Raw genomic sequence first — 14,183 nt, forward strand, 5'->3', positions numbered from 1 at the left:
AGGCTGGCACGCTTTCATATTTCACTGACTGTCAAAAGTTCCATCGTAAAGACCAAAACAGAGCCTGCTCCTTTCACCTGAAGACTTTAAAAACAGTTTCATGTATTTAAAAAGGGTTGAATCATTCCCTGAAACAGCTAAACTGTACGTATACACAGACATTATTTCTCAGTATAATCAATGTATCATTATTATTTTGTCTTTTTGTGGGATTTGTTTATACACTGTTAGGTCATACTTTATATTGAGGCACACATCTTCAGCATTAAGTGGTTCCTTATTTGCATGCACATTAGCAGCATTAGTCATTATAAAGTACTTATTAATGCCTGTTATTTCCTAAGATCATTATTCATGTGTAAGTGTAATTAGGAGGTTATTGTGGGAAAACTCAACAGCCCAGTATTGTAGAATATGGTTCTGCAGAATAGGGCATTAATAAGTACTAATTAATAAGTTTAATGGCAAATAAAGAGACAATATGCTACTAATATGCATGCTAATAAGCAGCTATTTTATATGCTTACCTTACCAAATACTACATAATGCATAAATATTGTGGACATGGGCGTGTTTTATGTATTTTGGAATATTTTTTTTACATGTGCAAGATACTGTAGGACTTGTAACAGGAAACATGACAACAACAACAACATAACAAGCATAACACAAAAATAGTGTCAGTGTCCACATGCAGTCATGCATATAAAGCAAATTAGGTTGCATGATTGTCATGAGACACTGCAGAATGATGTGAAAGCACACTGAGGCCAAAACAGCATCAAAGACCTACATTTCCCATCAGCACAGGCTAAACTCATAGCACAATATCTCAAACGCATCGTTAAAATTGTAAAGAGTCCAGTGTATGAATCCTCCACCACCTCCTCTTCATCCTTTTGCATTTCCCCTCCACCTCCCCTCTGCTGCATCCCTCGCCGTCACTCTGACAGCATCATTCACCCCGTGCGATTCAAGCTGCTGCCAACAGCCTCAGTACACATGTGCCAATCGGCAAACATCACCAGGGAGCATGCTAACATATTCACGAGGATGAAATACTGACTCTCACAGGTCACGGGTGCCATCAGGAGCTTGGCAGGGCTACCTCCTCTTCCTCCTCCTGTGGCTATATAACAGTTTAATATTAATATTCATTTAAAAGAAAGCAAATCCCTGGAGTAACCCACAAGGGTCCTGTGTCTGAGTGATCAGATAAGGGCCTCCACCGGGACACAGCACCTTCTAACGGCACAGAAAAAGCTTTTAAAACCTTTCTCAAAGGCTTGTACATGACACTCATATGACACGTGGAGCTGACACTGGTTAATTGTTACTGAACTCTTTATTTATTTGCTAATAGAAAGCAAAAAGTGAGCTCAAAGTTCAAGTCATAGAGGTTTAATGAAGAGGACCATCAGTTTTAATATGTTTTTACTCGCAGAAACGTTTATCCACTCTTGGTTCTGGCTGAGTGAGCTCCATTAGGATCATCCATCCATCCATTATCTATACCGCCTATCCCTTTCGGGGTTGCGGGGGGCTGGAGCCTATCCCAGCTACAATGGGCGAGAGGCGGGGTACACCCTGAACCGGTCGCCAGCCGATTGCAGGGCCACACGCAAGGACAAACAAACATTCACACTCACACTCACACCTACGGACAATTTAGAGTCATCAATTAACCTAATGAGCATGTTTTTGGTCTGTGGGAGGAAGCCGGAGTACCCGGAGATGCACGGGAAGAACATGCAAGCTTCACACAGAGAGGCCCCGCCTGACCCGGGGATCGAACCGGCAACCTTCTTGCTGTGAGGCACGCGCACTACCTGCTGCGCCACCGTGCATTAAGACCATGTCTAAGATAATATACGATTACAATATTTCCACTGTGTGTGTGTGACAGAGCAGGAGGAACTGCAAGAGAGGGAAAGGGAGGTTTTATGCTGAGTAGAGCCGCAGAAAATGCTCTCCCACTTCACCTGAACACATCATGCCAGTTTGTTTGCTTCTGCCGCTCACCCTCCCATCTCACCTCTGCTGAGATCAAAATCAGCTTTGACCTCTGCCTCCATCCCGGCGTTCAAGCTGCAGAGTCAAGTTGTACCTGCTCTTCCTGCCTTTGTCCCCGGCAATGCGAAGCTCGCATGAAAGCATGTGGGAGCTGCTGCTCAGTGGTCGAGAGCACTTTGCGCGGCTTATTTTTGTGAAAGTGAGGGAGCAATTGCAGGAGAATGTGGAAAGTTGAATTACAGCAAAGAGGCACCGATGCTATAAATGTAGCAGAGAGCAGTTGCCAGCAAAGTTAAGGAAGTGTTTAAAGCGCTGTTTCTGAGATAACAGCTTTTAAAAGTCTGCTCATTCTGCTTCAAATGCATCCACCCTGAAGGGTCAGTCCACCCAAATTACAAGAAGAAAGCTTTTTTTTTTATCACTTTGCCTCTGGTGTCTGCTCATGCAGGTACTTTTGGTTTTATACGCCTGTTTCTGCACTCAATGCAGCAGCATGACACATCACAGCACTGACTTTTTAAAACTTCAGCAGCGTGTGAACTGTTTTCATTGGAACGACTTTGTATTGAGGAAATCCCTGTGAAAGCACAGCTGGAGATCAGTAGATGTAGGCCATCAAGCAGTGGCTTCGATTTTTAGAAATACTGAGGTCACAAGACCAAATCCTCACAGGGCACCGTAGATCAAGTCTGTAAATTTCATTTCCCACACTATTAGGAATCCATTTTCATAAAATGGTTGATAAAATTAATATTGATTGCTTCGCGTTTTAGTCATTATAACTCCCCTTTCCTTAATGGTGTATGTAATTCAGCTTGTATCACTGTGTGACCCTCGTGGTTTCAGCAGATGAGAATGATTAATATGATAATGTACACATGGATGAGATGTTGAATGCTGTATAAGTCAGATTTAAATACATACAGTATTCAACCTCCAAATAACTAATGCCTATTTCAATCAGCCCATTTATTAAGCATTAATTATAAACCCTGTGTAGAGAAGTGTGGCTGTGTTTAAATCCAGGAAATTCTGGGAAACAATGACCACTGAAGTATTAATCTCCTGAAATGGAGCTGGCTGGATTGTTCAGTCGCTCCAAAAATCAATATTGTATAAAAAAAAAAAAGCTGTTGCTGAAGCAGGGTAAAGATGACCCTCCTGGACCAGGACCTGAAGATCTGCATTCTTGAGAAACCCCTCAAACCTCAGTGAGAGAAGCCTGCTGCCCCTCCTAACATGTACATGGCTGCGAGTGCCTGAGGTCCGTCTGCACTCTGAGATGAGCTTTGTTATGTTGGGCCAGGTTGTGTCACAGCCTCTGACGCTGGGTCATCAGGTTCACAAACAAGGCATGCTAATCAGCACCCAGGACAAGGAGCGGCGTCCACCTTTGTGTGCAGCCAGTGTGTCACAAGGCCGGCACAATGTTTTCACTTAACTGATCATCAAGATGTCTGTCGTTGGGTTCGTTTTTTTGCAAGCATCCAGCAGGAAATGTGCGCATAGAGGCTGCTGTCATTTCAGCATCACTTTCCTCGCAGTGTGGATGTTAATATTTGAATAACTAGAAGTAAAAAGCAAAAATATCCCTGTCAGCCAGTTCATGCATAATGTTCCTCAGTGGCCTCAGTGGCCACTTTGACCAGGTCAATATAAGATGAGATAATCCTGATGCACCAGAGGAGAAATTTGAGCACTGTGGCAGCACAAGGGCAAAATATCACAGATCAATAGAACAAAATAAAGAACTTCACAAAAAAAAAAAAAGAATAAAAAAGTATTAAATGTTGATGCTGGGTGGTTCAAGGCACAGAAACCTCTTCAGTCTGATCCTACAGATGTTAAATCATCTTGATTTATGTTTTACATTGATGGAACTGACCTGAAAACTATGTTTCTGTATATTATGAACAGTTTGGCTGTTGGTCAAATCCTGCTTTATAGTCATCATAAGAAGTTTCATGTAGCTGCTGAAGTAAAGGGCAGATCTGTGGTTGGGCCTGACCTCATGAACGTGGAATGTATTTTTTGTGATAAAAATATCAAATCGACAAGTGGGAAAACAAATCTTATTTATGATGGCGAGTGATGAAAACAGGGAAGTCCCCTGTAGTTCATAGTGCCGCGGTGGGTTTTTGGATTTCCATATTTGGCTTCTCGTGTTCCCAAAGCCTGGCAGATTTTTTGGACAGATAACAACTTCAGGTGGGATGTGGTTCCAGAGCTGCTCGTCGAAAATGCTATGGAAGTGTTGTTCATGCGCGTTAACCTAAAGAAGCGTCAGGAAACGGAGGCTGAACGCATAATTCTTGAGCTTCAGGTGTTGTTTTCTTTCTCAACTTCATCCTCGGGACGATGTGTCCGCTGATCCGCGCTGATTGGTCCTGGGGAGCAGTGATGTCACCGCCTGCACTGATGTCCGGGCCGGTGCAGCAGCTCGCGCAGGCTGAACGCGAGAGAGGAGCTCCAGATGGAGCTGGCGCGCGACGGGAGTAAAGCCGTGGCTCGTGCGACGCGCAGGAGAGGCTGCCTCGCGCTGCCTTGATGAACTCGACCTGGACCCGCACACAGCGCAGCAGCCCGTCATGGGGGACGGTGGCGCGTCCTCGCTGGTGAGCTTCCAGAATGGCTCGGGGAGCGGCGCGTCGGACGCACCAGACCCTGCCGACGTCGCATCCGAGCAATGGATGGCGGGGATGAGCCTGGTGATGGGTTTGATCGTCCTGTTCATCGTGTTCGGGAATATCCTGGTCATCGTGGCCATAGCCAAGACGCAGAGGCTCCAGACGCTCACCAACGTGTTCATCGTGTCGCTGGCGAGCGCGGACCTCATCATGGGGCTGCTGGTGGTGCCGTTTGGCGCCGCGCTCGAGGTGCGTGGCTCGTGGCAGTACGGCTCCTTTTTCTGCGAGTTCTGGATCTCCGTGGATGTCCTGTGCGTCACGGCCAGCATCGAGACCCTGTGCGTTATCGCCATAGATAGGTACGTGGCCATCACCTCGCCTTTCCGCTACCAAAGCTTGTTGACCAAAGCCCGGGCCAAAACGGTGGTGTGCATAGTCTGGGCTATCTCTGCGCTGGTCTCCTTCCTGCCCATCCTGATGCACTGGTCCCGGGACAGTGTGGACACAGACTGCTACGACGACCCCGAATGTTGCGACTTTGTCACTAACAGGGCATATGCCATCTCCTCATCCATCATATCTTTTTACATTCCTCTCCTGGTCATGATATTTGTTTACGCCCGCGTGTATAGAGAGGCGAAAAAGCAGCTGAGGAAGATCGACAAGTGCGAGGGCAGGTTTCACAACACCTTAACCGGACTGACCTCCAAGTGCAAGAAGAGGCCGTCTAAAATCCTGGCGCTCAGAGAGCAGAAGGCGCTCAAGACGCTGGGCATCATCATGGGGACTTTCACCCTGTGCTGGCTGCCTTTCTTTATAGTCAACGTCGTGCGGGTGTTTTGCGCAGAGGTGGTGGACAAGGACCTTTTCGTGTTCCTCAACTGGCTGGGGTACGTGAACTCTGCCTTTAACCCCATCATTTACTGCCGGAGCCCGGACTTCAGGAAGGCTTTCAAGAGGCTGCTGTGCTGCCCGAGGCAAGCCGACCGCAGGCTGCACATCAGCTCCTGCGACCTGTCCCGGTGCTCTGGTGGATTCGTCTCCGCTCTGGAGCCTGGCACCCTGGGCTTGTGGTCGGATTGCGCCGGCTTGGACCACAGTAACAGCAGCCTGGTGGGGACCGCGAAGCTGTCTCACTCTGAATCACAGCTGTGAAGGAAAACATAAACTTTTGTTCAGGTGGATTACAGCAGCGGGGAGAAAGGTGGTGACACGCGGGCGTTGACCCCTCAGCATGAGGCTTTTTTTCTTTGGAAGAGGTGTGCGCAAGAGGCGTACCGTGTAGCCTGAGTGGGTCCATTAGATGTCTGCAGCAGAGAAGTCAAACGTCAGGCGAAATCACCAGAGATGCATTTGAAAGCCATATTTCTACAGGAGGCATCAGGACTCGTTCTTTCCAGGACGCGCAAATCTCTCCAAGACAGTTTGGTGCCGAGAGATTTGATCCAATTTGCCAAATAATATCGGCCATAAAAATGTACTGAGGTGGACCTGATGAATCATCAAGGGTTCATTCACTTAAAACAGGATCCAGTGACTTGACTCCTGCCAAAGAGCGCACACGCTCCTGCGGGTTTGATCATTTCTTATTTGATCGAATCAGCAGTTCAGCGCTGTAGAAAAAGGAGGAGGTTTACGTTTTAATGGGAAATGGGTGTCCTGTAAGTTATCTACAGGTTCGGGAGGGGGGGGGGGGGGGGGGGTCACATTTTGTTCTTAAGATGACCGCTCAGGCGCATCGTAATAAACTGGCTGTTATTTAAAAGCGTTGGACATGAGCGAGGCATTTGTCAGAGTCGTGTAGTGCTCACAATGTGTTTTACCTCACAGCCATCGACAAGTGCAATTTGTACGGCAGGTATTTGTTTATATTAAACATTTATGTAAAATAGATGTATTTATTCCGCGCTGTCTTTTGCAACTAAGAAAGTGAACGTGGGCCCGATCCCCACGCCCTTTGTACTGTACATATTATAGAATGTGGTGTTAAGCACTGAAGTGAGGAGTTTGTCCTTTAAGCTTTACATGCTGTTGTGAGGTGGTGTGTTGACTCCTGTGAAATAAAAGGAAGTTTCATTGCTGATAATGTTTGAGCTTCATTTGGAATTCTATTCTATTAATGATTTTACTGGCATGGCTTTTACCCAACATTCGGTAATCATTAAAAATGCTTGAGGCCAAAAAAAAACAAACAAAAAAAAGGTCTGCCCTCCTGCATACTGCTTCACTCACAAAGAATATAGGATGAAAATAAACAGCAGGACTGAGGTAAACAAGGGTTTGGCAGGATCTGTGCCAGCTGATGTGATGTTAAACGCCTCTGTGCTGGTTGGGACTGCTGAGAGCGACTGGAGTCTGATTGGCCTCTGTGGAGAGATGAGCCACAGAAATCTGATTTGGAAACAAAAGGATTTTATGCACACTCAGGCACGGTGGATTAATATGGTTTTATATTAACTGTTTACATGTTTAACCTACTTTCTTCTCAGCCGTGCCCTGATGCAGGCTCATTTTGAAGCACTGTTTGAAGCACTCTGCAGAGGCAGTGGATAATAATGAATTCCTATCATCTCAGCGTTGAAGCGTTGTTTCTATTTCATGTTCAAATGAAATTGGACTGTCATAGGAAGGAATCTGTTGCATGCTACTATTTTTAAGTGCATTTTTAATGTGTTTGGACATAAAGTGCAAATAACCCCAGCGACATGTGACTGATTTTCAGCATCCCAAGCCAATGCACTATTTTAAAACTTTAAAGGGCAACTTCAGCCATCTAGTAGTGCACTTTCATGAATTTTGGGGATTCATAAGAGACAGATTTAGAAAAAGAATGGTCTAAAATCTGCAGAAAAGGCCAGAATAACCTGATTTTTAGTCCCCGGTATGAGCCTTGCTCCAAAAACATTTGATCCTATATTTCCCATAATGCAGCCTGCTAGCTCTTTCACTATTCTATGACTCCTAAACCCCACCTCTTCAGTTTGTGGCACAGGTAACCCCGATTACATCACTATGATCTCATTAGGGTTATTTGTATAAATTCCCAACAAAAACTACAATAAAAGCATCGGTGCATTGGCCTTACAAGTCAATTTGGTGCAAACATTGCAGCAGGTTTATCAAAAGTATTCATTCTTTTTTATCATTATTTATTTGATATGATTTAAAATAGGCTCAAACATTATTTTTACTGCATGGCAGAGTCACATTCAGATGTTCAGATACCTCTTGCTGTCTGGTTGCTCTTCCATGGGCCTCACTCTATAGAAAACATTAGTAAACATGATGACAGTTGGTGTTATGAGGTGGCTCTAAAGAGAGATATTTCCATATCTTTCTGGGGAATATTAATTAGCCCTTAAGCTGGACGTCTTTAAAACGCATTAGCATGATGTGCTCTGCTAATGACGCCCTCCCAGAAGGGCCGAGCCGCACATTTCAACGAGACCAGAAAAACTGAATGGAGCTCATCTGTTTTGGCTGTTTAGATATGATTTCCTGAACTAGTGTGGGTGAATGAGACCCAGCATTTATAAAAAAAGAAAACAACATAACAACAACAGCAGTGCAGCCAGCGTCACTGATGGCCTCCTGGCAAAGACCCACTTCATTATTAAGCATTGTTGTTTGGCAGGAAGTTTGTGTTTGGGGAGATTAGCAGTGGGCGCACAGATGGAGAAGCTAATCAGTGGCTTTAAGCATAATTGTTTCAAATTGCAAGTCAAAGTAGATCTATTGATACTAGCGTGACCTCTGCGGTAACAGAGGTCACTGTTTCAGAAATGTTTGTTTCAGAAACTATTTGCTCTGCAAAGTGCTGGACTGGAGTATTCAACAGTCAAATTCACTGATCATTCCTTCAACTGTTATTGCCAAGAAATGTGTTAAATGATGCACTAATGCTGAATAGCATTCTTACGTTTTATTGATTGTGTTATATTTGACGCTGTTCGCACTTGTTCAAATTTATTTATTATCTAAGGAATATGGGGACATTTTACAAGACCAGGTGCAACCCATGATGCAATCCTCTCGCACATAAAAGTCCTCTATTCCAAATGTTAGAGGAGTAGCTCGATATTTTATGGGGTACACTTATAATTCTTGCTGATAATGAGAAGAGAAGTTTGACACCCCTGAAAACATAAAGACTGGAATAAGGGGCAAACAGCTAGCCAACATCTGCGCAGATGTGAGAGTGGTATCAATCTTCTCATCTTACTCTCGGCAAGAAAGCAAATGAGTTTATTTCCCAAAATGTGGAACCATTCCTTCAATTGTATTGCATTTTCAGTCATATTTATTGTCCATGGAATTTGCAGATATTTTACAAGACCAGGTGCAAGTCAAGATGCAATCATTCCCCATTAAACTTCCATGTTCCCAGATGTTAATCCACCCACAAACAAACTCAGACGTGGTTTCACAGCAGAATGAAGTCAGACATTTTTCATGACATCCTGAATCACCGCATCCACACTGAGCTCAAACTTTAAAGGAGTGTCTGGAGGTCTTTCAGATCCTCTCAGGCAACAGGTGCGAGATTTCATTCAGTTATTACACGGACTGAACCTCCTCTCATCCAGATCATGAATACTGTCTCTGCCAGCCACCTCCTACTGCCATCTGGACTCGATTAAAGACCAACACAAACATCCTAATCATCAAAGAGAATTCAAAGCATTCAGACCATGAGACTTCTTTGTGAATCTTAATAATCTTCTCATCTCCCAAATGCTACCGATGCTAAGACACATTTGCCTCACAGCGTATTTTGCAGTGCGAGGTTTTTAATGACGATTTGCGGTGCACAAATACTGTGTACAAAGAAAGCAATCAAAGTGAGTTGGCGGCCAAGGATTTAAAGGGACTGAACAAATGACAAAAGATAGGATTTTGACAACAGAGATGAGTAACGCAGCTAATTACAGCAGAGATCCAACAGAAACACAATTATGAAACACGATACTTAAAAATGCCATGCAAATAATGCCATTTTCTTCGGGAGGTGGATTAGACGGGAGGTTGTTCCAAGGAAGAGAGTAAGAAAAACAAAACAGTAATTTCTGAAAAACAGAAATGTCAGCACCTGGGGATAATTAGCGCTGGCTGCTGATGATTACAACCTCGTGAGATCCCAACAGATATGTTAAATCCATGCAACGGGAGCAAAGAAGTGTTCCCTCTGCACCCCTTTGCCACTTTTAAATCATTTCAAAATCTTATGTTTGATGACATCAAACATAAATAAAGTGTAGCTGATGTCAGCAAAGTATGTAAATGTCAAATTCATTAGCCTGTTAAACCAGTAAAGTGATAGGTTTAGTGGACACTTTGAGAGAAGTTTTTAAAAAACGATTTACAAATGTACATTACAGGTAAATGACAAGCATGAACTTCTGGAGACCTTGAAGCTGGCGCACGCCTCTGATGCAAAACAGTGATAAAACTCAACCTCCACTAGCTAATAAATGCCGAGAAACCCTGCAAGATAAAATTCCCCTGTGATTCTTTCCACTCTAAATCACGCTGCGAGTGTCGAGGTGCGGCGCCAGAAGCAGGTGCTACACTTCATGTGTCCATCTGTTTGGATTCCCATGTGAACTTGGCGCCTGGCGGCCTCCATCTGCCGCGCTTTGGCTTGCTTTGATTGTGGCTCACGTAAAGGCCAGGCAAGTGTGGTCAGTCATGTTCGGCATTTGTGGTCAGCTTTCATAATGTAAGCTGATGTTGCACTTACAGAAATATGAGGTAAGACGCTGAGCATAGCACACTCATGACTACATAACTCACTTTAGAAACATTTGCAATCAGCATGCAGCAAAGGAGGCCTATTTATCAAACGTATGCCTCAGTACAGTAAAAATATTTCTATGGGCACTGAGCTGGGATCAGATTGTGTATCATATTTGGATAACTGACTTAGAAAAAAGGCTGGTGACAGACTGCAGCTTGGCTTCTTGAAGGGAAATAGTGCTTTTATGAATACTGCTGTGATTTGCTGCCTGAATAGTGCTCAGGTTTGTCGCACGAGCGTCCAACGAACACCTCAAGGTGCACCAGTCAGCATCAGCTTGAAAATGCAGATCCGATGCAAACCAGCCAGGTACAGCTGAATGTGCAGTAGTCCTCTATATTTTCTCACCTGGTCTCTGAATCCAAATTAAAAACCTTTGGCACAGTAATAACATCGTGGCTCCGAAAGCCTGCTCTGACTTCCCTTTCAAACTGTACCTAGTGCTGCCAGCCTCGTGAGTCTTGACCTTTAACTAAATCCTGTGCCTGAATCCCAATAAGCTGATGATTCAGCATCTGATGGTGCATGGGTCCTCCACGGTGCCTTGAGATTTTGTTTACAGGACGTGTGTGTGCCAACAGAGGCCACCATTAAAGGAGTAGTTCAAAATTTCTTTCAGAGAGGCAGCTGCAAAGATACCTCCTTCATGCATGGACACCAAATATGAATCTGCCTACCAGCACCTACAAAGCTGATTTGTTTAACACGTAGAAAAGGCTCTACAAGCAATCATTTCCAGAGTAGTTCTTGGCTGGGTGCAGTGACTTCCCGGCTGGATTAACAGTCTCTCACAATCACATTGGGGTTCAGGAGGTGGACCTGCACACCCATGATGAGCGGCTTCACAGAGTGTTCAAAGCCCTCTGAGAGGCCAGTCTGAGTCTAAAAGGGGAGAAGTGCCCTTTTCCAAGACCGCCAGCTGACAATGGGGTTTTAAGCCCTCACTGTAAAGGCCACTGTGTCGCACTAGAAAAACATCAGTGGTGCATTCGATCCCCGAGACCTCCTCAATGCATCAACTGTTCATCTGATCATCTGCTGACCACCTCAAGTTCCACCTGCACCTTTAGCCATCAAGAAGACAGAATGAGTAAAAACACGAACATGATAATGTAAAAATACTCCATTACAGGTAAAAGTCCTTTATGCGACTGATGCATCAATGCATAAAGCAGCGATTTACTGTTGCAGCTGGAAGTCAACTCATGTCCAAAGGGTCATGAGATGGGGGGGGGGGGTCATAACAAGGAAGGAATGAAGAACACTACAAGGTCTGCTACACAAATATTTATTCATATTTGTTGAATCTCTAATTTTGTAAAGGTCTCAAACAATTATTTCAAAGCAACCATCTGAGAAGTTCAGATGCATATTCAAAATCCCAATAACCCATAAACATCTCAAACATGACAAGAGGCTCCAAGAAGAAACAGCTTTACTGTAAAGGGCCACAAGCCAATACATTTCTTCTTTTTTTCTAAAATATCTTAATCTGAATGAGCTACAGCTGTGAAATAAATCTAGTAAATAAACACAGAAGAACAGTAGCATATATAAGGTACCATTAAATGGAATAGTCCAGCAAAATACCAGTAAATTTGCACTTAAGTACAGTACTTGAGTAAATGTACTCAGTTACTTTACACCACTGCTGAGCAATGAAGCTGAACACCCGCCTGTTCAAAAGCCCTCATCACTCTCAAGGCCATTTCTCTGCATCCAGCACTGACTGAAGGCTTCGGCTCCGCTCTTATCTGCCCCCAGCATAAAGATGCCAGAGACAGTTTCCAGACACGTGGTGGGTGAAAGTTACGCAACCACGAGGAGTGAAATAAAACACATTTCATTCATGAATCCATTCACAAACCGCTGACACCTGCTGCAGCGCTCAGCTTTTTTCTTTTTCTTTTTTTTAATGAATCACAAATCTGAATGAACAGGATAAAATATTCAGTTTGTTAATGACTGCAGCACTCTCAGGCAAAATGAATCCTCTCAATTTCCACTGAAGTGTGTGAAGAGGCAGAGCGGGAAGGTGGCACACATTCAAAGCATTCCACACATAAGAGGGCTGATTTCTCCAACGGGTGGATACATGCATATTCCCAATTAAAAAGGTCTATTTGTGGACACAGACTTGCATAATACTGAAGTTAAAAGACAATAAATGGACTGTAATAACAGTCATTATAGAGCCTCATTCATATTCAGATGTTTTTATCTGAGTGTTGCAGCCGTAACTGTGTTGGGATGGAATATAGTAAACAAAAATAGACCGACGAGGACAGAACAGGGTTGTTATCTCTGCACCTTGAGAGCTACTGTCATGGTTGCTGCTGCATCTAAAGGACACAGGCGATGCTTTAGTATGAATTCAAGGGTGGTCATCTAAGCTGATAGTAGAATCTATTATCAACGAGCTAAAAATAGCCTGTTAGTAATCATTGGCCTGAATTGGATACTTGAACCTGCTCTGTGCTGCTGTGCCTGCAGATAAAATGGGAAATTTCACCCAAGCATGACAAGAATGGCCAAGGAAGCGAATGTCTTATTTCCTGTTAAATGATGTATTTTGATGGCAGGTGCTACCAGTTGGTCTGTAGGTGTTTTTCAATGTCTGCACATGTGCACGTGTGGGAAAGAATAAAAAAGAAGGCTCATGTGTGATCTTAAATTTTGATGGGTACAGAATGACAGGATGACTAAGGATAAGGACTGCTCAACATAACAGTTTTTTTTTTAATTTTAATTAGGATTTTAATCTAAAACAAAGGACATGTGAACTACAGCTGAAACGATGAGTCAATCGACACATTTATCAGCAGCCATTCTGAAGAGACGTTTGTTTTGTTTTGTTTTTTAAAGGATCAAAATCAATGCTTTTCAATTCTTCACATTCTTTTTCCTTGTCAAAAACATGCAGCCTACATTACCCACAATGCAACTTGACCATTAACAGGTCACTTGGAGATTCAGGTGTGTTATGCTCGTAGCAGCTAACGAAGCCTCGAGCTGCTCACCGCCAGCAGAGATGGAAAACTCAAACTCAGACCAACAGAAACTCGCAGTCTTCAACTCCAACTGATGCTGACTCGAGTGACATCGCTGGAGGCAACTTACCAGACTTCACGCAGCTCTTTCTGGACCCACAAAAGGTATTAGAAACCTAGCATGCTTAAAATCAGTGGAGTTCCTCTTTAACTAGTTCCAGCTTCCCAAATGTGAGGATTTACTCTTCTTTGTCTTATGTGATGTTAAAAATGAAAATCTTTGAGTTTTGGACTGCTGGTCAAACAAAACAAGTCATTTTAAGACCTCAGCTTGGGCTTTAGGGAACTGTGATGGGTATTTTTCACAAATGTGAACAGTTTCATATTTATTTTTAATGTGTTTTAGTTCATGTAACTCCTCAGAAACCAGGTTACTCACACAAGAATGATGCTTTCACTTACACTAAAATGACAATGAAATCAAAGTTCACCCTGGGCTTTTTATCTTGTTTTGTTTGTGGGACTCTTCCCACAGCGTTGGGTGATAAATCATCTGGTTTGACTGACAGTGGCGCAGTGATGTCCATGACCTCCAGCACTGCTGACACCGCTGCTTTTGAAATGGGACCTAGAGCTGCATCCCACAGATTTACTGTGCGAGAGGTTATCCATGCGCACATCTTCTCCATTCACCTTAATTATACTCCACTGAGGCTGGAAAACAGAAACCAGGACAGCAGATGTTCGGGTCAAAAA

General features: G+C 43.8%; 1 protein-coding gene across 1 annotated transcript; it reads left to right on the forward strand.

Moving 5' to 3' along the window:
* The first annotated feature begins 4,377 nt into the window (after nt 1-4,377).
* On the forward strand, nt 4,378-6,726 carry adrb1 (adrenoceptor beta 1). Its single transcript, XM_070991496.1, has one exon. It carries the CDS (start codon nt 4,602-4,604, stop codon nt 5,793-5,795), a length of 1,194 nt encoding a protein of 397 aa, XP_070847597.1. The 5' UTR covers nt 4,378-4,601; the 3' UTR covers nt 5,796-6,726.
* Nucleotides 6,727-14,183: the final 7,457 nt, after the last annotated feature.

This window comes from Chaetodon trifascialis, chromosome 21 (genome assembly GCF_039877785.1).
Source record: "Chaetodon trifascialis isolate fChaTrf1 chromosome 21, fChaTrf1.hap1, whole genome shotgun sequence".
Lineage (NCBI taxonomy): Eukaryota > Metazoa > Chordata > Actinopteri > Chaetodontiformes > Chaetodontidae > Chaetodon > Chaetodon trifascialis.